Raw genomic sequence first — 21,961 nt, 5'->3', positions numbered from 1 at the left:
CTTTTTTAGGGACCAGAAGTAATGGTTCAAATTAACAATCATATTACTTTTTAATATTTGGTTGAAAATCCTTTGGATCTAGAGTGTATCCACACCAGAAGCGGGATTTCATCTCTAGTGATACTCTGCGACGCCTTTACTGCAACTGTGTTCTTTTACTGTTTGCTTTTGGGTTAGTTTCCCTCCAGTTTATAAAACATTGTTACATTACATTACATTTGGATTGAATCATACTTAGATATGACATTTCTTTAATGATATCATTATTATTTTGATTCTAACTATCATTCCAAACTGTTGAGAGCAAGTTCCATCCATGTTGTTTGCAAAACTTGGAAGAGGTAACAAGTTAACGAAGACGAGCTTGTTTTGTGTTTGCAGGAGAGAGTGAGGCCTCGCCAAGTGAAGGCCACTCCCAGGACATGGCGGCAGTCGTGGTTCCTGTCCTCTTCTTGCTGCTGCTGGGAGTATGTGGCGGCTTGGTGGTGCTCTACCTCAGACACCGTCGACTCCAGAACAATTTTACCGCCTTCGCCAACTCCCACTACAACTCCCGCCTCGGCTCTGCCATCTTTTCCTCTGGAGATGAATTAGGTGAGAAAGTTGAATGGTTTCGTTCTGTATTATTTTTATCATCGTCATCATTATCATCACCTTTATTTTTGTTATCGCTATTGTAATATATTACAAAATCAAACTTTTTCCCCCACTACTAGTAACCCAGGTCGAAGGTTATTATTGCATATTTTACGACAAACCTTTGACGTTTTCAGCCTTATCGGAAGTATAAAGCTATCTGTGATATTGTCCTTCAAGTCAGGTTATATCACTAAGTCAACAAATGACTTTCCCCGGTCTGACCTTTATCGCTCTCTTTCCTCCCCAGTGGATGATGATGAAGATGCCCCCATGATCAGTGGCTTCTCAGACGACGTTCCCATGGTCATCGCGTAGCGCCACCCTTCTCTTTTCCCCTCCCTGCACCCTGTTGACAGGAAGCCACCCAATTAGAAAGGAACATGAAGAAATGAGAGATAGATATTTTTCAAATATACAATGCACTTTTTTGGATGCGCAATAACTTATTTTTTTATAAGAAAAAAAAAGTATATATGGAGGTTGTGTTGAACACTGAGGCATACTGTGAAGAGTTTAGCGTTTGTTGAGTACGACATGGAACAATGGCCCCCTTTTGAGAGCTTCATTGCTTAAAGCCAAAATAAGCATCCAGAGACTTAAGTCATAGAATGCAAAAAACATCCAAATGCACATCAAACAAATACATGGGTACGCATAAAAAATATATGAATAAAAAAAAAAGGCAAATGTATGTTTATACAGCAACAGATCACAGCATACACCGTTTATGCCCAGTTGGGGGCAGTCAGAAGAGTCACCTGTAGAATTTGAATTGTCCACATCTTTGAATACTGTTTGGGAACAAACTGAATGTTAAACATGCATTTAACACAACACTCTCATGACTGCTTAGTTACATAGATACACTTGTTTAGTTTTTTTTCTCACCACCAGCACACAGTTGTTTGTGTTTGTATGTTGACACGTGCCAAGATGATTGGATAATTAATTCCAAGCTTTTGGGAGTTTGATTGTCCCTCTTAAGCATCACCTGAATTGATCAGAACTATCTGTAAATATTGGCTTTTACTACATCTTATCTTTGTAATGCTGCAGCGCATTATTTTGTAAAATATACTGTATATTTTGATTTTTAAGTCTTTCACAAGTGGATATGATCATCCCCAGCTTTTTGCCATAAATGTAGTCGACGTGTTTGGAGTTCTCAGGGAATTGTTTTGGGTACCAGTGAAGCACCACCATCATCATCCTCGACGGGGTAAGGCTTGCTTGTCCACCTGTTGTCTAAGTAGAATGCGGACTGTAGCTGCTGTTAGGAATTACGCTCAGTGTTAAAATTAAATTTTCACTGAGCCACCCCACTCTCCAAATCAACTACAGCCTATACTGGAATTAAATCATGCAGACTTTTTATTTAATTTAAATCAACCTTTGATTGATTCATAGTGGAAATGAACATTTCTTTCCTCGAGAGATTCAATTCTATCTTAAAAATTTTAAATGAGTGATTTTTGTTGCTCTGCATAGTTCATTCAAACAAATTAAAAAACAATTTCTAAATCCTACATGCACCTCTCTGAGTTAAATCAGAGCTCGTCTGCATGGCTTAATACTAATATAGGTTAAGTTTGAAGTAACTTTAAAAAACTTTTAAGGACCGTGCGTATACAAGTTCATTGTTGCACGTCCTGAAATGTGTCAAGTGTTCCAAAATAAGTCACCCACGCCACATACCCCCCGTGTCTGTCTCCCGACTGTATGGTAGTCTTTTAACTGAAATGTTATATGTAGCTCTGGGCTTGAGCCGTTGGGTCTTGTGCTTGATTTTGAAGTGTTTTTGTTCCTGTTAAGAAGTTTTCATGAATGTATTTTCTACTTATCTCTTTCTACCATCACTCCCTGTGACTTTTATGCACACTCTGTGATTCATTCTTCGTTTTTATTACAGTGGGTCTGTAAGCAACCATTCCACAGTGGTCAGCACAAGCTCTTTTGTGTTTGTCTGTCTTGGTGTGGAAATGCTTCTGCATACAGCTTCCTCTGAGCTGAGCCCAATTATAATAACAGATAGGCCAGCAAAACATTTCCAGCATCATCAGGGTCTTATGGACCCACTTTTCCCCCCTTAGCTATTTGTGTAGTCTTTGCCTTAACTTGATTTTTCTGGCAATGATTTCATGTTTGCTCTCTGGAATTCTTTTTTTTAAATATTACTTTGATGTCATATTTGTTTGCATTTGACCACATAATGCCTTATAAGACTCATCAGGCGTCTATTCAATATGTATGTTAGAAAACAATACCGCTCATATGCATACACAAAGTCACAAAGGTAAAGATGATGCTTTTCCCAGGGCATTTGTTCAGTTTTGTCAAATCACTGCTCCTTTCCAATTCGCCTTTTGGGGACACTTTTAAGCAATTTTTTAAACTCATGTACAAAGTGTAATTATTGTTTTTGGCCATTTGCGCCCCACCCGTCTTTGTCAACACTTGTCAAAAAGTTTGCTTCGAAATGTTGTTTGGCACGGATTTCTGGCCTTGGCCATCTTTGATGATATTGATGTCTTGTTTGCTTATATCAGAGGTTGCAAGAAAAAATGTTTAAGAAACAGTGTGAGGTGTTTAAAAATCACTTATGCTGAATAAAGGTGATTCAAATATCATTTTACGATCACTTTTATTCTGAACATTATGTGGCTGGAGTGTGCTAAATCTGATGAGTCAACTGATTAGAGCGCCTTTACATCATAAACTAAGATAACTTACTTTGCTTTGACAGTTGACACACAAAATGTGTAGCACAAAAATCTTGGGAAGCAAAATATTCCAAAAGCCTAGTGTCAACATTTTAAAACATTTGATGCTTACTGTCCATTTATTTTACCCTTTTAATATTTTGGTTGGTCAGCATGTGATGGCAAATTCAAATCTTGATACATTCAAAGAAACATTTAAACAGACTGATGACCTCACAATAGCGCATCAAAATTGAAGTGTCAAATATTTTTTAAGGTGTGTATATGCACACGTTTTGAGTACATGATGCATTAAATTATACAAATTGAATATAAACTATAATTCCATTCGTGGTTGTGGCAGTTCCTAATAGAGACCGTGTAGACGGTTTTGATTTTTCAATGTTCATTCATGTAGGTTGAGTGAACACTCTAAATTGTGCCGAGGTGAGATTGACGAGTGGACGGTTGTTTGTCTTTGTGTGCCCTACAATTATATTGGCAACCAGCGTGTATCCCGCTTGGTGCCCGAAGAAAGCTTTGATAGGCTCCAGTACGCCCGCAAAATTCGTAAGGAGAAGCGGATTGGATAATGAATGGATGTTTATTCATTGAAAAAAAAATACAATAATAAGCAAAAAAAAAAAAAAAAGTTCAATCACATCAACCCAAGTTCTCTGATATTGTAGTGTTGCACTTGGCAGACTTGTATGCAAGCAGCGTGGGATTGGTTCCAGTTCAGTGACACTTGATGTGTGCTCCCTGCAACGGGATGGTGGCCAGTTCATTGTGTCCGCATTTTGCCCAAAGTCAGCCGGGATAGGCTACACCACTCTCCTGCGACCCTGTACAGGAAAAGTGGTGTATAAGTAACATAATGGTTGAGGTCGTACCGTACTGGACGCAGACATATATCGCCGCCATCCTTCTGCCCCAGAGGAGACAAATACCTGGTCTCAAATTTGCTGGATCGATGACTAAAACATGTGCAACAAATGCAATGCTCTAACTCCTTCACTTGAGAGAAATACTAGAAGTCATTTGTGATATTTTGCTTGAACCTCTGCTAAACCATTCGTCGTAGGCCGGCATAGTGTGTTCTCTCTGAGGCACCGTGCTTTGAATTTAGATTGTTACATTCTATTAGTTCACCACTAGATGGCACTAAATTAAGCAACACTGTACCTTTAATTTACTTCCATAATAATTGTGTAAACTTAGTACAAAGATTCAAGTTTGCCATTAATTTAGCTTTATTTTACTTCTCAATATTAAAAATCCTCTGCTTTGACAGTGTATTCAAAGCTGTAATAAACTGATTTACGCATTCATTTGGTATCGGTATTTCATATAAGTGTTATTCATTTTAAATATGTATGAGCGCACATTTAAGACAACTTTGTGGCTGGGAACACCATTAGTACGTATGCCTGACAGTTGAGTCCAGAGTACGTTAATTTGAGTGTGTGCGCATGTGCGTGTGAGTTTCGGCGTAGGGTTCTGGAGGCACCATTCATAATAGGACCACCCCAGGATGGGATAGCGCTTAAACTGCTCAGGGTCAGGGCTCTTACTTAGTGTGGTAGTTGAGAGACACGGCGCCCCAGTGCTGTGTTTATATAATCCACAAGGGGGCAGCAGATACTTTGGCAGCACTTTCAAACCAGTGGGCGTTCTGCTTTTTATCAAGTCTGCTGGATTTGACATTATTGTTTCTGCCTATTGGTTATAAAAGGCAGTAATATATATTATAATCTTAATGTGAGGATTCAATTAAATGCTCAATGTGTTTTTGGCAGACGACTTCTGTAACTTGACAACTTGACTTTTTAAGATCCAAATCTCAAAACGCACACTGACCAATCAGAACGCGTCACCAAATAGGCTCCACCCAGAGGTCAAATGCAGCCCTCACAACGATTTCTTTATTTCAATGATACATTGTCCATTCATTTATTTTCTTTGTCCATATTCGAGTTCCAGGTAAGATGGAACCTACTCCTGCTGCCTTTGGCTGACTGGCTGGGCACACTTCGGACTGGTCGCCAGATAATTGCAAGGGACATAAAGACACACAACCATTCCTCGTCACATTCTCTTGCACCAATTCATCAGTCGATAGGCCGTCAGGGCCAGCAAGGCATTGACTGGCCAGACTGACTAATGTGTCTTTTATGAAGTTGTAATTTTATATTCCCAACAGTCTATTCTCTTGATTTTGTAGTGTTTGTCTTGGCGGTTTCCTTGTATGTGCTGCATTACCAATGTATTCTATTCACAGCCTTCAAAGTCAGTAGTGCTGGCAGATAACTTAAACTACATTAGTAAATTTACACAGGACAGGACAAGCAGGCTCGGCAACAGTCAATCTTGTAATAGAATAGAAAACACTTTGCGACTTGGCTCAGTCATTCACATTTTGGTACTTGAGTTTTCCTCCGCTGCAATTTTCTAAATAAAATCAATAAAATTAGTTCTTCTTATACTTCTAATCCCATACACTTCCAACAACAAAAGTGGAAAATCCTAATAGGTTTTTGTTGAGGTACAGGCTAAACCATGGTCCATAGAGCACAAAGCTGAAGAATAGTTCTGCCTATTAAATGTGAGACACACATTTTACCCCCAAGTGCCGCTTTCACATACTTAATACAAGTTGCCCACAATGATGTCAGCATCTTTCTGCCTTCCGATTAGTTAGTTCAAACAAATGAAATTGAATCAAAACGTAACAACTCCTTTGTACTGGTAACGCAATTTTTCTGTCATTTGGGTCAATTGAAGTTAAGTCTACGACAACAAACCACTTGTTTCACTCTCCAAGGGTTAAGATGTGGGTCAAGAGGTTTTTGTGACTTGCTGGTTGCGAAGGTCAACAGAGTGGAGTTAAGCTGAAAGCCAGCGATTGAGAAACACTCTCATCACAGGGGAGTTAAAGCAACGAAGACAAAGTGAAGTGCGCTCATCGGGACAAAGCCTACAAGATGAGTGCTTTATCATCAGACTGCATTCAAAGGCCGTTGGTGAAGTAGTAGACGAGGATGGTTGCCATCTCAAAAGTGCATGGCTGTCCATATGATGTCCACATTTCGACAACATGGACTCGGGGCAGCATGGTGGTGTGGTGAATAGCAGTGTTGGTAGTTCATGGAGTGCAAATATGTCGTGATCAAATGAAAATGTATTCCTTCATCTCCACCGGTCTACAAATTTTATCTTCATTTCATAATATGTTTCTTGGCTGCCCGGGTTAGTATCAAGTGTTTGTTCATTTATTTTTGTCCAATCAGATTTCAGCCTCTGTGTTGCCATGTCAATGTAATCAGCCCAGGGCCTTCAATTCTAAAAGCGCTGGACCATGTCACATACAAACAAACGATTGACATTCTCAGTTTTTTTTTTTTAAACACAATGAATCATAATTCAAAGTCATCGTTCACAGGCTCCGAGTGACGTCATCTTTTTTACATCCTTTGATGGGTTGATCAGAAATAAGTAGTCTCATGCATTGCAGACGATCATCGTGCTGCGGGGTATGTTCCTCGTGTCACAATTACTTCTGTGCAGGTGTCTGAGGAGGAGCAAAAAAAGAAGGCATTTTTTATATTAGTATAAATAATCAGCATCTCACGTGAATACAATGTTTTTTTATTCTAAGACTTTGTTTTCTCTCATGTACGTGATATTTTCCAGCATGCTTTGTGCCACTGTTTGTTCATCGTTGTAGTAAATCATGCCAAACATTTCTCTTTACATGCCTTTTTTTCTGTACGCATTGTTGAGTGTTTGCCTTAACGATACGCCTGGCTAGTTGGTATGCTGGCATTTTTATTTCATGAAACCTTGAGTGTGGCTTGTATTTTTGGGCGGTGGCCTGTCGGCCATCATGTTTGCTGTGTTGTGTGAGAAACTTGGTGGCTTACCAACTGTGTCAGTTGCCATTGCTCATTAAAGCTTCTACTTCTTTTTTGTGTGTAACTCATCCACATCAACATATTGTAGTGTAGAGATTTGGATGAATGTCCTTTAATACTACTACTACGACAACAACTGTTACTGTTAATCATAATAATAGTAAATATATCATTGATAAAGGTATTAATCTCAAATATATGAAATGTCTTTCACTGTCTGTAATGTCATGCATTGTTATGTAGTGTTTCTGTAAAAGAGCAATGTTGGGATTGGATTATTGGATTTGGTGAGTGTTATCCAATCTGAATTCAGCTAGCTCGTGTTGCCAGGCAGGTTTCATAATACCAGTAGCAAGCACTATTCGTCCGAGGCCATCAGATACAATTGTACGGGCGTCTGTGCTGTGTGAGTGAAGTGGGCGCTTACAGTTGATAGACACTTGCGATAGCCAATCAGATCACGAGTAGGTTGCAGCAAGCCTTTTTGCTGACCTTACGTTGAAGGTGATGAATGCGTCTTGTGATTGGATACTCACTCGTGAGGGGGCATCGCTATGCAGAATCAACAAAACACAAAGTCATAACTGGCGACCGTTTGAAAATCTAAAAAAAACATTCTTCCTTTTTTAAACCACAATGGCCGAAGGAGGGAAAAGTATGGATTTAATTGCAGATACACTTGCGAGGCCATTCCAAGACGGACCTTTCAAGAGAAGCTAGTTCGTCCAACAATCACTCAGTGGTGCGTAAGAGTCACTCTGTATATTATTTGTCCAGCCGTGGTGTCATAAATTATGGCGCTATGAGGGCGATTTATTCAAGTTGGCCTAAGTAGATCTTCACTGAAGGCCTAGGGGTGAAATGCACTGCCCACCACTGCTTTTAAAAGGCCCAACTCCCAAGTGTAGTGCCCACCACTGGTTATGTATCTTTCCAAGCAGTGCTGTAACTGAGAGTGGCACTTGTCAAGGTGAAGTCGCACATTTCTGAACTTGTCGTTGCGAGGGTCCCTTCTTTTCCGTCTCGCCATCTGATCCCAACTGCCTGAGGCAGAAAGTTTCCCCATAGAGCCTGTGTTCTGGTTGTTTCTTCCTTTGAGGAACTTTTTCCTTTCGTCCATCACCAAGAGCTTTCTTATGTGGGCTTTAGTTGGTTTTCTTGTATAAAGTGCCTTGAGATAACTTTGGTTGGGAATTGACGTTATGTAAATAAAATTGACTTGACGAAACAGCAATAGTCACATTGATTGGCAGTAAATATGAATTGAGTTGGATGAGTTTTTATGTTTTGTTATTCATGTCTTGTCTGTAGGGCGGCACCTTGGACGACTGGTTAGCATGATGGCCTCACAGTGCAGAGGTTGTGGGTTCAATTCCGGCTGCGGCCTTCCTGTGTGGTTTGCATGTTCTTCCCTTGCCTGTGTGGGTTTCCTCCGGGTACTCTGGTTTCCTCCCACATTCCAAACACATGTGTGGCTGGTTCATTGGACACTCTAAATTGCCCCTAGGTATGAGTGTGAGCGAGGCGAGTTGTTTGTCTATGTGTGCCCTGCGATTGGCTGGCAACCGGTTCAAGGTGTACCCCGCCTACTGCCAAAGATATCTGGGATAGGCTCCAGCGCCCCCCGCGACCCTGGTGAGGAGAAGCGGTTACAGATAATGGATGGATGGATGTTCTACTGTGCCTGCGCCCAATAATAAGGTAAGCCTTATGGATGTGTTAAATGCTGAAATAGCACTCGCAACTGAGCGCGTTTTAATACGTGCGTCATATAGTCGGGAAAACATGTTCGGACTATAGTTAACTGTACATTTCCTGTTAAGAGTAAATGTAATTTGGAAGTGTTGCCTTACTCCTTTGTATTTTATTTTTTTTAAACAGTGGAACTGTTTTTTGATAAGTGAGCCCACCATTCACAGAGCAGTAATGGTGTTTGTGTTTCATCTCTTCCTTCTGTTTAAAAGCAGCAACAGAGGAGCAAGCTATAATGTCAGGACAGCTTTTTTTTGACCCCACAGAGGTGTTGCATTTCCTCAGGCTAGAGCAGGAGTTGTTCGTCTGATGCGACTCCCTGTGGCTTCAACTAATAGCGCCCCCCGTGAAGCTGTCAAAGGGTCAGAAGGATAGAGCCATCAAGGGAGAATGCAGCAAGCAGACAAGGAGAGTCAAAACGATACGTACAATGTTGGCTCCCCGTGCTTGCTTATAGACGTGTTTGTGCACGAGTAGTGCAACTAGTGTATTGTCATTTCCATCTATAGTATAAGAACACACACACCCCATTTCCACAATCCTCTTTTCCCTTCACTCTCCCCACCGGACATAAAGGATGCATTTGTTCTCAAAGTTGTGCCATTGTTCTGCGGTCCTGCTGTTGATATCAATAGCGATTCTGCTTACTTTCGGATTCCATCAGCATGGGTGGGTTGGACAAAGGCTGGACTATATGGCCCGTCCGGGAAAGGATGCAAACATAGGTTCCTTGACCCTGGTATGGTGCTGACAATGGCAGCAGTGTGAGGCTGCCTGATGATTGATCATTCTGATGTTTTGCTGTGTGGGATGGATGTCAAGGACAAGATAAAACAAACAATAGGGTGCGAGGAAGAGCCATTGGACTTTTGGATGATGGGGATTTGGAGGTACTGAATGTTGACCTTTGTGAAAAATTAGTCAAAGTATTTCATTCACTTGCTGGCTATATGAGGAAACTGGTGAAACAATTCAGATAAACATTTTGAGTAGCTTTTTGATATGCAAGTATGTGCTCTACAAAAGTGAACATGAAATCATCACTCCAAGTTAGTCATACATCTGTGATTACAGCCTGCCTTGTGAATAAATTTCACTTGCTATTGGATAGTTAGGACAGACAACACATAGACAGGACTGTTCATCAATAGGACCCCTGTTATGGCAAGGCAAGGCAACTTTATTCATAGAGCTTTTTTTTTTACACACAAGATGTGCTATGTGCTTCACATACTTACAAAACAACATTTGAATAAAACAATTTGAAGATATTTAATACCAAAGTAGAGAAATCAAAGCAGTTTACTAAAATTAATACAAGAATGTACTGTGCAAGAAGATGATTTTGTAAAAAAAAAAAAACAAAAACAAAAAAAATGAAATTGCTCTAAAAGACCTCGATCATTGATATGGAAAAAAAAAAGCATCATTTTTAAACTGGATTGAAAAGCGTTTACACTTCGGGCCAATTTCAGTTCAGTTAATTCCATTTGCTTGCAGCATCCCAGTGAGCATCTGCAGTCAATTCAGCATCAATTGAATCATTTTGATGTCGTATTGATGTGGAATTGACATGAGATGCCCACTGGGATGACAGCTAAATGCTGATGGACCGTCTTTACCGTGCGTTCAACTGTGTCATGATTTTCTATTTGTATGCATTTGCATTTGGTCTTGTTTCCTCGTGTGCTTTTTTTTTTGTCTTCCTCGTTGGGGTTTGTATCCACCTGTTCTCGTTGTCCTCGTGCCTAGTGTTAACCCTTTGTCATGTCCAGGTGTTCCTTGTTTTCTCGTCAGTTTGCTTGTATTTAAGGTTATGGTTTCTTTCAATCTTTGTTGGATCGTTGTGGTGTGTTCTTTTTCCTAGAGTTTTGGAATGTCATTATTTTGAATTATGGTCTTTTGTCAGTACTTTGTTAGAGCTTTTGATTTTGTTTTTCCACTCCTTTGGATTTAGTTTTTTCAGAGTAGTTTTAGTATTCTGTTTTCATTGATTGAGCACATGCCCCTCCAAAGGCCTCTGCACACCTCTTGTGTGCAATCCATTTTTTGTTATTGGTTTTTGTCAATTGTATGGACCGTTATTGAAACTAGATAACGCCCTGTCAACAGCACTGAGTGTGCAACAAACCTTAATATTTTTGTTGTTACCTGACCCAAACTCAAAATAGTGACTGTTTCTCCAGCTTGAAGATGTGAATTTCTCTCCTTCCTTCATTGCTGTTTATGTGGTATGTTGTGAGTTGTCAACCAATTGAATGCGTGACATGACATTACCTCAGATTAAAGAAAGAATTAAAATGTAGCCTGAAAAATAAACTCTCAAGTATAGACACCACAAATTTGAGAAAGTGTGACAGCTTTGCTTCCTCCTAAAACTGGACTAAAGACAGAAAAACTTGAATTTAGAAACTTGCTGGAGTCGGCCTCCAAAACTCCCAAAAGCACATTGAAATCACACAAACCCACACAGGAAGACTAGTGCTGAGATTTGAACAACGAACAAGCGATGCTGCATCAGATGGCTTCATTTAGACTGGACCACGGGGAAAAAGCCCTAGTCAACATAAAACCAGGTGAAGTGGCGTCAGTATAACAAGTGTGGCTCGTATTCAAGCATGTTGAAGGTCAGAGGGAATCACAAAGTGAGGAATAGAGTTGAAGATTTGTCTCGTATTATGAGGATCCTGACTGGAACAAACAATCTTTTTGTGTTTTCATTTACAACGGGAGACTGTCAGAGAAAAGATCCTCTCAAATGAAAAGGATGAGGGTTCATTGCTGGGAAGAACTTCTCATTACTCAGGAATTTCAGACAATGAAAATTCACAAGCAAGGATCCATTGTTCTAAGGCAGTGTTGTAATGAAAAGGTAATCCAAACATACTTCAGCAACATCACCAGCAACAAAAATTCAAATCATGACAGGAGTTAGGGAGTTGTGTCCTTGAAGTCAGGAAGGGGAAAACTGCCATGTCCTAAAGTACTTGCAACGCAATTGGCTGGGAGTAATGCCCTGCATACCTGATACCAGGCTTGGTTCTAAGCTGCCTTTTCTTGGGGTCTTGGACAACGGTCCTTTCTCCCTTTATCTTGGCCTTGTCTGCTCTCTGTGTAGATCAGGTTACTAAAAGCAAAAAGCTGGTTGTGGTCCCTTCTTCTCTGTCCATGACACTCCTGTCCTCCCTAATTCTCTGTGACAATCACTAAGTCTCTTGTGATGCCAACGATGTCATCCATCCATCCATGCGTCAATTTTCAATACATCTTATCCCTTGCAGCCTTTTTGCAATTTCATCCAGTAAACATCATCATATGCACCCAATCTGTGAACAGGCACCAGATATGAGTTGTGGTCAAGTCAAAGAGGGTTTTTATAAATGTACCACAATATGCCACTTTCTAGAAGTGGGAGGGAACAGTGTTTGAGGGACCAGGTGTTGCTGTATGTGCATTCTCAGTGTCACTGTGTGCATTGCGAGGACAAAGACAGTATTGAGGAGACAGACATGGAGCTCAGAGCAGCACAGGATACTCTTACAGAGCGCCTAGCATTTGTGCCAAGTTTGCCCTTCATCCACACAACAGACACTGTGTTCAATTTCTCTCCACTCATAGCTTTGTTCAGTCTGGCGCTTTGCCTCGATCATTTCCCTTCGTCTTCCTTTTTTTGTTTTTTTTTTGGGGGGGGGGTTATACACCAGGGTGGCTTGCCTCAGAGTTGACATGTTGGCTGAGAGTGGAGTCCGAGAGACCAACAGGGCAAAGAACAGACTTGGGCATTCAAGTTGTTTGATCTTCCTTTAAAGGCACAATGAGATACAGAGTGGAAAGTACTTCAAGGAAACATCGTAAGTTAAAGGCTGGCTGTGAGCATTCTACCTCAAAGTTTGAATCAAACTGCTCCAAAAAGCGTCACTAGTACAAAAATAATGTTGACCAGTTGCAGCACTGGATTATGCTTCGCCTAAAATAAAAAAATTAAAAAAATCCTACACTGACAGCAACTTATGACTGGTTGGATCAATGATTCCAATCAATGTAAATGTAAAAGTTCACAATGTTGACTGGTGGATGTGAAAAGTCAGGTCAAATGATAAATTGGGTCAAATAAAGTTGCACACATTACAACTTTGTAAAATATGGAATTTGCATTTAGTGGAAAAATATATATTTTTGGGTTTTCTCCGAATGGATGGGTTTGTGCAGTGCCTGCCCACCCCTCAAGATGCTGGGTTACACTGCCTGAAACTTTGTCATGCGGAAGCATAATCATGCTCAGGGTTTTGGTGCCGGTAGTAGAAGCCACTCGATCCACAAGGCTCAAGCTCTGCCCTCGGTCATCATGGCACCGAAAGCTGGACTCGCCATTGGCCCAGCACTTTACGGAGCAGGGCGAGCAGTGGCTCACTTGCTTGAAATGGCCAGGCCCTCAAAAGGAGCGTCGTAATTTCAGTGAGAAAAGAATTTCAATGCATATGCACGTTGACACATCATCTAAATTAATTATTGATTTACTGGATATATATATAATTTCATACTCAAAATCCCTAATGCTTTTTTATTTTTTTTTATCCAAGTTTGAATGTTATTTTTAATCAACTATTTGTTTTTTGTTGGCGGTTGACGTTGGAGATTATGTCAAGCATGAAACTTAGATCGTGGCGACAAGGAAGAGTAGATTTTTAAGATGACAATGTGTCACAAAGTGTTTAATTTGTCAAACATTCAATTAGAAGCACTTTCTAAACCTTACTAACCTAAAACAGGTAGTGTAGAGATGGAGTTTGGATGCCAAATTTCCTCTGAACGGAGGGCGAGTGAGTTCCTTCACTTATAAGTCGGAACCTGGGCGAGACAACACTTGAAAACAATGGTTCCATTATTTTGTTTTGGACCCACATTTATTCAAATTAATTTGAAAAATATATTACATTTGCTCAGAAAATAAATTCTAAGTACAAAATATATGCTCCCATTAACAAAATATTAGTGGCCACATGTTTTCGAGTGCCACAATATCATCGACATATCATCAAAATCACCTTTATTATATTCAATTGTGTATTGCTTTGTGTTGAATCGATGGGCTTTTTATCGAAATGCATTGTATGGGTCAAAACACGTTTTGTTACAGCCCATGCTGCAGCATGTTCCAAAAAAGCTGGGGCAGCGACATTTAAGGGCTGGGAAAGTTGAGCTAAACCAAAACAAAACTCTTGTTTGGAACATTCCAGAGGTGAACAGGTTAATAGGAAATGATTGCGTAAAAAAGGAGCATCCCCGAAAAAGCTGTTGTTCACGAGCAAAGATGAGTTGAGCTCACCACTTTGTGAACAACTGCGTGAGTCAACAGTATCATCATCAATATCATCAAAAGATTCAGAGAATCTGAAGATATCTCTGCATGGAAGAGTCAGACGAAAGCTTGAAATGTCCGTGACATTCTATCAACCATGTGGCACTACAATGAAATCGGGCATCACTGTGTTCACTAAAGGATATTACCATTTGGGCTCAGGAGGGCCTCGGGAAACCATTGTCACTTCAAACTCAAGTTAAAACTCTAACATGCAAAGCGAAATCCCAAAAGTCATAAATGAATAATGGCTGCCGACGTCTCTGGGCCTGAGCTCAACTGAGATTGTGGAAAAGTGTGTGGTGGTCTGATAAGTCCACAATTCAAATTGTTTTTGCAAACCATGGACGTTGTGTCATCTGGGACAAAGAGTAAAAGGAGTGCACGTTATTTCCAAACACGCCATAGCGCTTGACCCCCCCAAAACCATATTGCCTCATTGTGGGTGTGTTCAGAAATACGCTTCACTCCGATCGTTTGAAAACTCATTTAAGAAACGATAGACTTGTTCCAGATTACCTGAGGGGCTCTAGAGATTCTCAGACCCAGAGAAATATTCTTTAATCAGAGTGCCCCAAAAAACAGACCCCAAAGCGAGCGGCGCAAACGGGACAATTAACAGCCACCTGCAGAGATTGTAAGCGGAGAGTGTTTTGCCCAAAATGTAACATTAAAGTTTTTCTTTTTATCTTAACATGGCTTACTTGCACTTGAATTCCGCATCGCATTGCAGCTGAAAGGTGCAAACCTGGTGGATTAATATGCCTTTGAAATCCTTGTTGTCATGCACAAGAAAATAAATTGTGATGACTACTTCCAGCCTAAGTGTTTTTTTTCGTTGTCATCTTTAAACTAAGAAAGAAGAAGAAGCAACGGGAGTCATGACAACTTTCCTTTTACACAAAACAAAAAAAATTTAAAAGGCACACTAATCCACAAGGTTTGTATCTTTGGTACAATGTTACGCAGGAAGGTAAGACATTTTAGGATTAAAAAAAAAAAAAAAGGCAACGTTCCCTCATCTTCATCCACTGCAGAATATCATTTGCTCATGAGCATAATTTAAGAATGGAGTCTGCAATCTTCATATTGCATTTTAAAAGTTACATTTATTAACCGTTTATGAGGGTGGGAACCATGTGGGTGGGTGTGTGTGTGTGTGTGTGATTTCACATTGACTTGTGAGACGCTTGCATAAGTTCATCCGAATTTGTGTCTGCGGCCCATGCATAAGTTTTGTGCATGAGGTTGGTTGCCAATGTGTGTGTCCAAGATAATTAACTGTCCACAGAAGCGTGTCATTCCTCCATTGTGTGTCAGGGCGGACCACAGGGGTCCTGAGAAGGAGCGGAAATGCTGAATTAGCTTCACATTATGCCATGAGCTTGTCTTTTCTCAGCTTTTCCTTTTAATTAGACCAACATCCTATTTTGTTGTACGGTGCTTTGATGACACAATATTATCATCTGCCCCCCCCCCCCGTAGTAAAAAAAAAAACGAGTAACACATTATACAATACATATACATTTAGTACTCGTACAAATAACTGCCGCCACCTATCTTTCATCACACCAGCCTGATCACCAACTGTCCGACTCAGTGTGTGGTGGCCTTATTCAGAGAAATTATTCGCGCATTTTTTTTTTTTTAGTAGATATTCCATGCCGCTATGCGCTCTCAGATTTCACGCTGCAACATTAACGCAAGTTGACACAGTGGATTAAAGGCAGACAGCTGGAATGCCCGGGCCCTTTGTGTAGCATGGAGCTCAGCCAAGAGCCTTCACTCTGAGGCCAAGAGAGACCTGGGAAAGACAGCAATCCTTGGAAATAACCACAAGACAGGCCAAGAGGGTGGAATGTACCTGTTTTGTGAATAAGCTCAGGGCCTGGACTGGTGCCAGATAAAAAGCTTTTAATGAATGAGGCTAAAAGGTGTAAATGAACAATTCAGGATGTAAGTCAGTGCCAAAACCTTAATTGATGACCTGTAACAAATGCCACACTTTAACACATTGCGAAACATTTAATGTCATATACTGTATCTCGATTTAGAGGTCAAAGTCAACAAAATAACATTTGTGTCCATTTGTTGTGTTGAAGAGCACCTCGAGTATTTCTGTTATTTTGCATTTGCATGTGCTATACAGATGCTCAAAATCGTCTTTATTAAAATAGCAAAGAGCTCATTCAGTCGGGTGTCTAATATTCATCAAAATCTGTACTGATTTCTTCATCTCTAAGAGAAGTTCAATTTACATGGAAAATTATTAAAGCACAACATTCTAAAACCCTAACCACATGGAATAGACATAAAATGATTAATAGAATGTAAAATAAAAAAAAAAAGGTCAACAAGATGTTCACCACTATTATTCAAATCGAACTACACTAAAAAAAAGTTCATGTCACCGATGGTGATCTTCACTGGCAACCACAGTGCAATGCTGCTGACATTTTATTTTTCACTTTACTCTGTCAACTTAAAAATATAATGGATGGCTGAAAGATTTTAAAGAACTACAAGATCCAAGATGGCCCATTTTTCATTCAGTTTATACATTTTTTATCAGGAAACTGAAATGAGTTATTTTCTTTTTTTAATCTATTAATTTTACAAAATAAGTGACGTCTAGAAAAATGGCTAATATTAATGAGGAATATGGATGGCCACACCCCCCTCCGCCCTTTCCATGTTTCTGCTAGACTCATTAAATGACCCGATTACAAAACTCGCCAATGGAAATGATTGTACTTTCATTGCTTATAACGTCCAAAAACGTGTCCGCTTGGCACCAAAATTCATGTGGACATCCCTAACAATGACCACTTCAACATATCTAAAGGATTAACCTAAATTCCACGATGAACTTCTAGAAGTGAGCAGAGATGCATAGATTAGGATGTCAGGTCACGGCACAATGTGTCTTTGCTGATCACGGCGAGGACATGCGGGAGAGAGAGCACCAGTCGAGATATATATATCGCCATAATGCTGACGCATATGTTTGTCAAAAACAGTGCTTCTCACCACAACAACAACATACCCACAGAGAGGCTGCATCATGCTTTGGGGCTGATTTTCTTCAGCTGGAACTGGAGTCCAAGTGGAGGGAATTATGAAAAGTAACAAATAGCAGACAGTGTTAGTTCAAAACCTTCAGGCGTCTGTAAAATAGCAAAATAATGTCATTAAAGGAGTTCTAGAATATTTGATCTTTATTTGGGGTTAATCACAGCCACTTTACTTTTTGGCACATTTCAAATGGGTTTGAATTTATATCACCAAACAATCGGTAATCTGAGCCATCTCAAGACCTCGGTCTTCAGGAGGCCACATGAGATGCATGAGAATAAGTTCTCATAAATATTATCACCCTATAAACAACATGCATGTGGTTCGAGGGCAACGGTACAAAATATTTTGTATGTTATTAATGTTGGACTTTTAATGTTAATATCAACCAAAATATTTAGATAATTTGATCACGCTATTATTAGTGTATATTTATCTATCGCCACAAAATCTATGATGGGAATTGGCCAAGGTTTGAGGACGTAACGGCTTCTAGAAAACTCATGGGTGACTTGTAATGTCAAATCCTACTAATTTAGCGGGGTTGGAGGATGATGAAAAAGTGGTTCATCAACGACAGAATCACATGTTTTGCTACTAAGTCTTGTCATTTCATCTGGTGAGGCAATGAGCAATCTCAAAAGCGTATCAGTAATTATTAATTAATAAAGTCAATTGTGTTTTGTTATCACCCCCCACTAGTATTTTATACATAATTAATAGCAATGCTTCAAAGCATAAATTACTCCCAAAATTAGTTACTTAGCAGTGACAATACAACAACGCACATTGCACACATAAATGCAGACACACGTGAAGACATTTTCAAACACCAAAATAAAAAGAAATGATGAGATATATAACTCACCAATCTGTTAATTTTTAATGCAATCCAATGTTGAATTAAATCACATGATTTACATCCAGTAAAAAAGGTAAAAGTGCATCTAAAAAGGAAATGGCATGGCACGCTCGTCATCACTCTGCGGCTGGCCGAAGCAGGCTATCCCCGAGGCGGTGCCACGGCCGTTGAGCCGGCTGATGCAGACAGAGCCTCAGCGGCGGCTCTCATTCAGGTGAAGGATTTAGTGTGCATGCTTGAAACCTTTTATCTCAAGTATCAATATTTATAATGAATATTTTTAAAATCGAGAAGACTTTGGCTGGTTGTTCGTGTACAAGCTATACATTTTTTCAGTGGCTACGTCATGAAATTTGGGCGCAGGCTATAACCCTGGTCCAAATAAACACGCTTTGAGAAAACTAAAGCCGCATTAGCAAATGGCTCACAGTTACTTCTGAAGTGTCACCCAGCTGCGCCATATTACTGCCTATGTCCTGCAAAGTGACAGCCCAATTTACTGATATCGACCCAATAGAAGTAATGTCATTTTGTAATGTAATCTTTCCAATAATTATTGGTACATTAGTTATAGTAAGTTAGTAGTAGCAGTTTTTGCAAGCGTTTAGTCCTGGTACATTGTGACCAGCACCATTTGTTGAAGTCCCGCAAATTTCTTTGTGTTAAATAAACGTTATTGTCAATTCTCTTTTGAGTCTCCGATTTTCAAATGCACTTGTTGCACAAAGGTTTTTGGCAAAATCAAGCGAAATGGACATGTATTGCCATCGCACTCATGCACACACAGGCTTCAAACATTGCAGCCGTGATAGGTTGTTGCAGATAACATTCCATCAATCAAACAAAACACCTTTGTAAATATATCTATATAACACCGCATGTACATCTGCCATTGACATATGTACGCATAATGCAGTTGTATAGATATGTAGTTTTTTACTTTAGGATATATTACATAAATGACCCATTGCATTGATCTATGAGAACAAGAAAGAAACATTTCTTTATCTACATGCAGTCGTTGATCTGTGGAGGATCTCGGTAGAAACAGAGCAGTCAAGTCACACCTCATTATTGCAAGCTGAGTGTTTGTATTGGCTGGCCAGTTCCGGAATGTATTCTTCCCATGCTAATAGCCTTCAGATGCCATCGGCTCATCACACTCAGCAGCGTTTCCCAACTCACTCACCCGCCCCGACAGAGCAGAACGGATGAAACTCGACCGTTTTATGGCCTTCAGCACATTTGTTTCTAAATGAACGCGGGGGCTGATTTTGCCTACATTCCCATGCTCTTTAAAGTTTGAATTTATAAACTTTCACCATTTCATGTTTTACGTATTCATAGCCCCACATTGGCAAATCATTGCAAGACTTCCCAATTAAGTTGAAAGTTAAGCGTTAAGACTGAGCTTTCTCTCTGACACTTAAAGTATGTCAGGCTGAAGGTCTGCCAAATCCAGCCCACCACACTATTATTTTTCGCCCTGTGAAAAGTTTGTAAATAGTTATGATTTTTAAAAATCTGATTTGCTGATTTACAGATTTCAGGGGCAATAAGATATATTTCACTCATCGGCATACACTGAAAAAGGAGGATTAGTTAAAAAAATGTCAACAAAAATAAAATGTTTGTGTTAAAAGCATACAAATTGTTTTTTGTTGCAAGACTTCAGGGCTTAAATTCAATCAGTTTAATTTTTCATCTGCTATTTAACTACCTAGGCTAGCAAAATTGGTTAACTTGTTACTCTTTGTTTTTAAACTGTACAACTTATTGCTTACAATTTAGGTCAGAGATGGGCAACTTGAATGATTAAGGGGGCCACAATTTTTTAATCAGCACAACTGATTAATTTTCGACATGCATAGATCTGTTTTTTATTCAACCAATGACAGATTAATCAGGCTGTTATCTTGAAAAATATATAAGGGATAAAATAACTTCATTTTGCGCCCTTAACGCTTACAACAACAAAGATCTGAATTACAGGCTTTACTTTGGCCTTTAGTATTTGATTAACTTTAAAAAAGAGGACATTTCCAGTGGAAACCCCATAAACTCATGAAATTTGCTTTAAATTTGGGCCACAAAAGTATGCCGTACATAAGCAACATGATGAGTGAGGTTACTGGCAAAATATGATTTATGTTTGATGCCCTTTCATGTTAAATCAAGTTTTGTTTATTTATTACACAACAAAACAGATCGGAAACATCGTTTCTACTTACAGCTCTGGTCTCTCCAGCAGGAATGATTATGGTAATTGCTCCAGTTTTAAGGATTTATCTTCTGGCCAACCCACTTTGGTTCTGGCCAATATTCACCAAGCAGTCCTCTGAGAAATGCCGATCACAGACAGACAGCTGCTGGATGGTCTGTCGCTGAGGAGGCCGGAGCCTCAGCCGGCTTCATCGAACATGCGTGTGTGGGTGAGAGCACGAAGGTGGACTTTGCCACTTTTAGCGCCTCTTTATACAGTTGTTGGGTGTCCCTCTGGCAGCTCTGAGAAAATGGAAGCACGTTTAGTCTGCAGAGGCGGTACAAGGGTGGCTCATTCAATTTTACACGTATAAGATTGAGAACCCAACCATTTGCTCGGATTGGGCGAAGCAAGTCTTTAGAGCGCAGGAATGCTCAGAGATGGGTGGATGGAGGAAAATACCACTTTGGGAGTGCTTTTGGTGAAGAATTTGCAATTTTAATGTTTGTGCGAAAAAGTCAAAAAAGGTTATTTTGCACGCTATAGGCCCTTTAAAATATATGATCAGGAGCAAACTTTAACCCTAATAATAAACTAATAATGAATGTAATATACATTTTATGAATGGGTAAGCTCGCCACATATTGTGCAGAGCGGGCTAACTACGTCCCTACGTTTTGCTTGCTTGTGTTTAATATTAGCCGAATGCGACTGAGACAACGAGCATCTTGACGCGGATCAAGGGTGCAATGTAAGAGAGAGAAGATGGTCACTTTTCAAATTAAAATATTTCAGACTCGAATAATAAATAAATTGAAAGTGCTGAAAGTACTAATTTAAAATTTCTGAACCCGGCAGTTTTTTCCATGCTGACATTGGCTGGATTGTCACTGTCCATGGTAGATCCATCATAAGAGATGGGTTAATCAAGTTGAAGGTATTTGAAGTCTTGATTAATTAAAACATGTCCCACCACTGCAACTATTAAATGTATGTAAATGTAACTTACTATTGAGACATCCCCAATATTTTTGTTGAGCCATCATGAAATTAAACCAGTCTGCCCAACCGCTCTCTTACATGCAACTTTTCATCACAGGATCATGAGGAGAGGCATCTTGGATGAAAAACCAATGTCGTGTGCAATGACGCTCACCTCCGTGATCCTCCGGGATTTAACAGGGATTTAGCTTATCATGGCAACTCTAAGGCCAGCCCAGGCTCACAAAGCTATTTGACATGGAAACTAGCATTGAACCATAATGCAGCAATCTCAAAGCTGGCGCTCAGAACTCACAATGGCGGGATATTGACGGATGATTAGGAAATGCCACAGAGATTTCTGGAAAAAGAAAAGCCACAAAACTTGGTGTATGGAAAAGTTCTGGTGGCGGCAATATAACCCAAACCAGTTATGTATTTGCAGGAAAGATACAAAATGACACTCATACACATGCA

At 39.8% G+C, this 21,961-nt stretch overlaps 1 protein-coding gene and 1 long non-coding RNA gene across 2 annotated transcripts in view; one reads left to right on the top strand and one right to left on the bottom strand.

The window, feature by feature from the left end:
- Window positions 1-3,266, top strand: part of sorl1 (sortilin-related receptor, L(DLR class) A repeats containing) — a 71,483-nt gene extending 68,217 nt beyond the window's left edge. The window contains exons 47-48 of the mRNA XM_088300401.1: window positions 382-594; window positions 887-3,266. Coding sequence (XP_088156527.1) covers window positions 382-594; window positions 887-954 — 281 coding nt within the window. The 3' untranslated portion in view covers window positions 955-3,266. The remainder of the gene's footprint in view (window positions 1-381; window positions 595-886) is intronic.
- A 777-nt stretch (window positions 3,267-4,043) lies between these two features.
- Window positions 4,044-20,799, bottom strand: LOC148333862 (uncharacterized). The gene is made up of 4 exons (XR_015844272.1): window positions 20,532-20,799; window positions 17,410-17,458; window positions 7,680-7,804; window positions 4,044-6,909 (listed from the first exon to the last, which is right to left on the bottom strand). It is a non-coding gene; the product is annotated as an uncharacterized LOC148333862 (long non-coding RNA).
- Window positions 20,800-21,961: the final 1,162 nt, after the last annotated feature.

The sequence above is a fragment of the Idiotropiscis lumnitzeri genome, chromosome 7 (assembly GCF_059441095.1).
Source record: "Idiotropiscis lumnitzeri isolate Australia: NSW breed Sydney's pygmy pipehorse chromosome 7, RoL_Ilum_1.0, whole genome shotgun sequence".
Lineage (NCBI taxonomy): Eukaryota > Metazoa > Chordata > Actinopteri > Syngnathiformes > Syngnathidae > Idiotropiscis > Idiotropiscis lumnitzeri.
The sequence above is the reverse complement of the archived record's forward strand: the minus strand, read 5'-3'. Positions and strand labels throughout refer to the sequence as shown.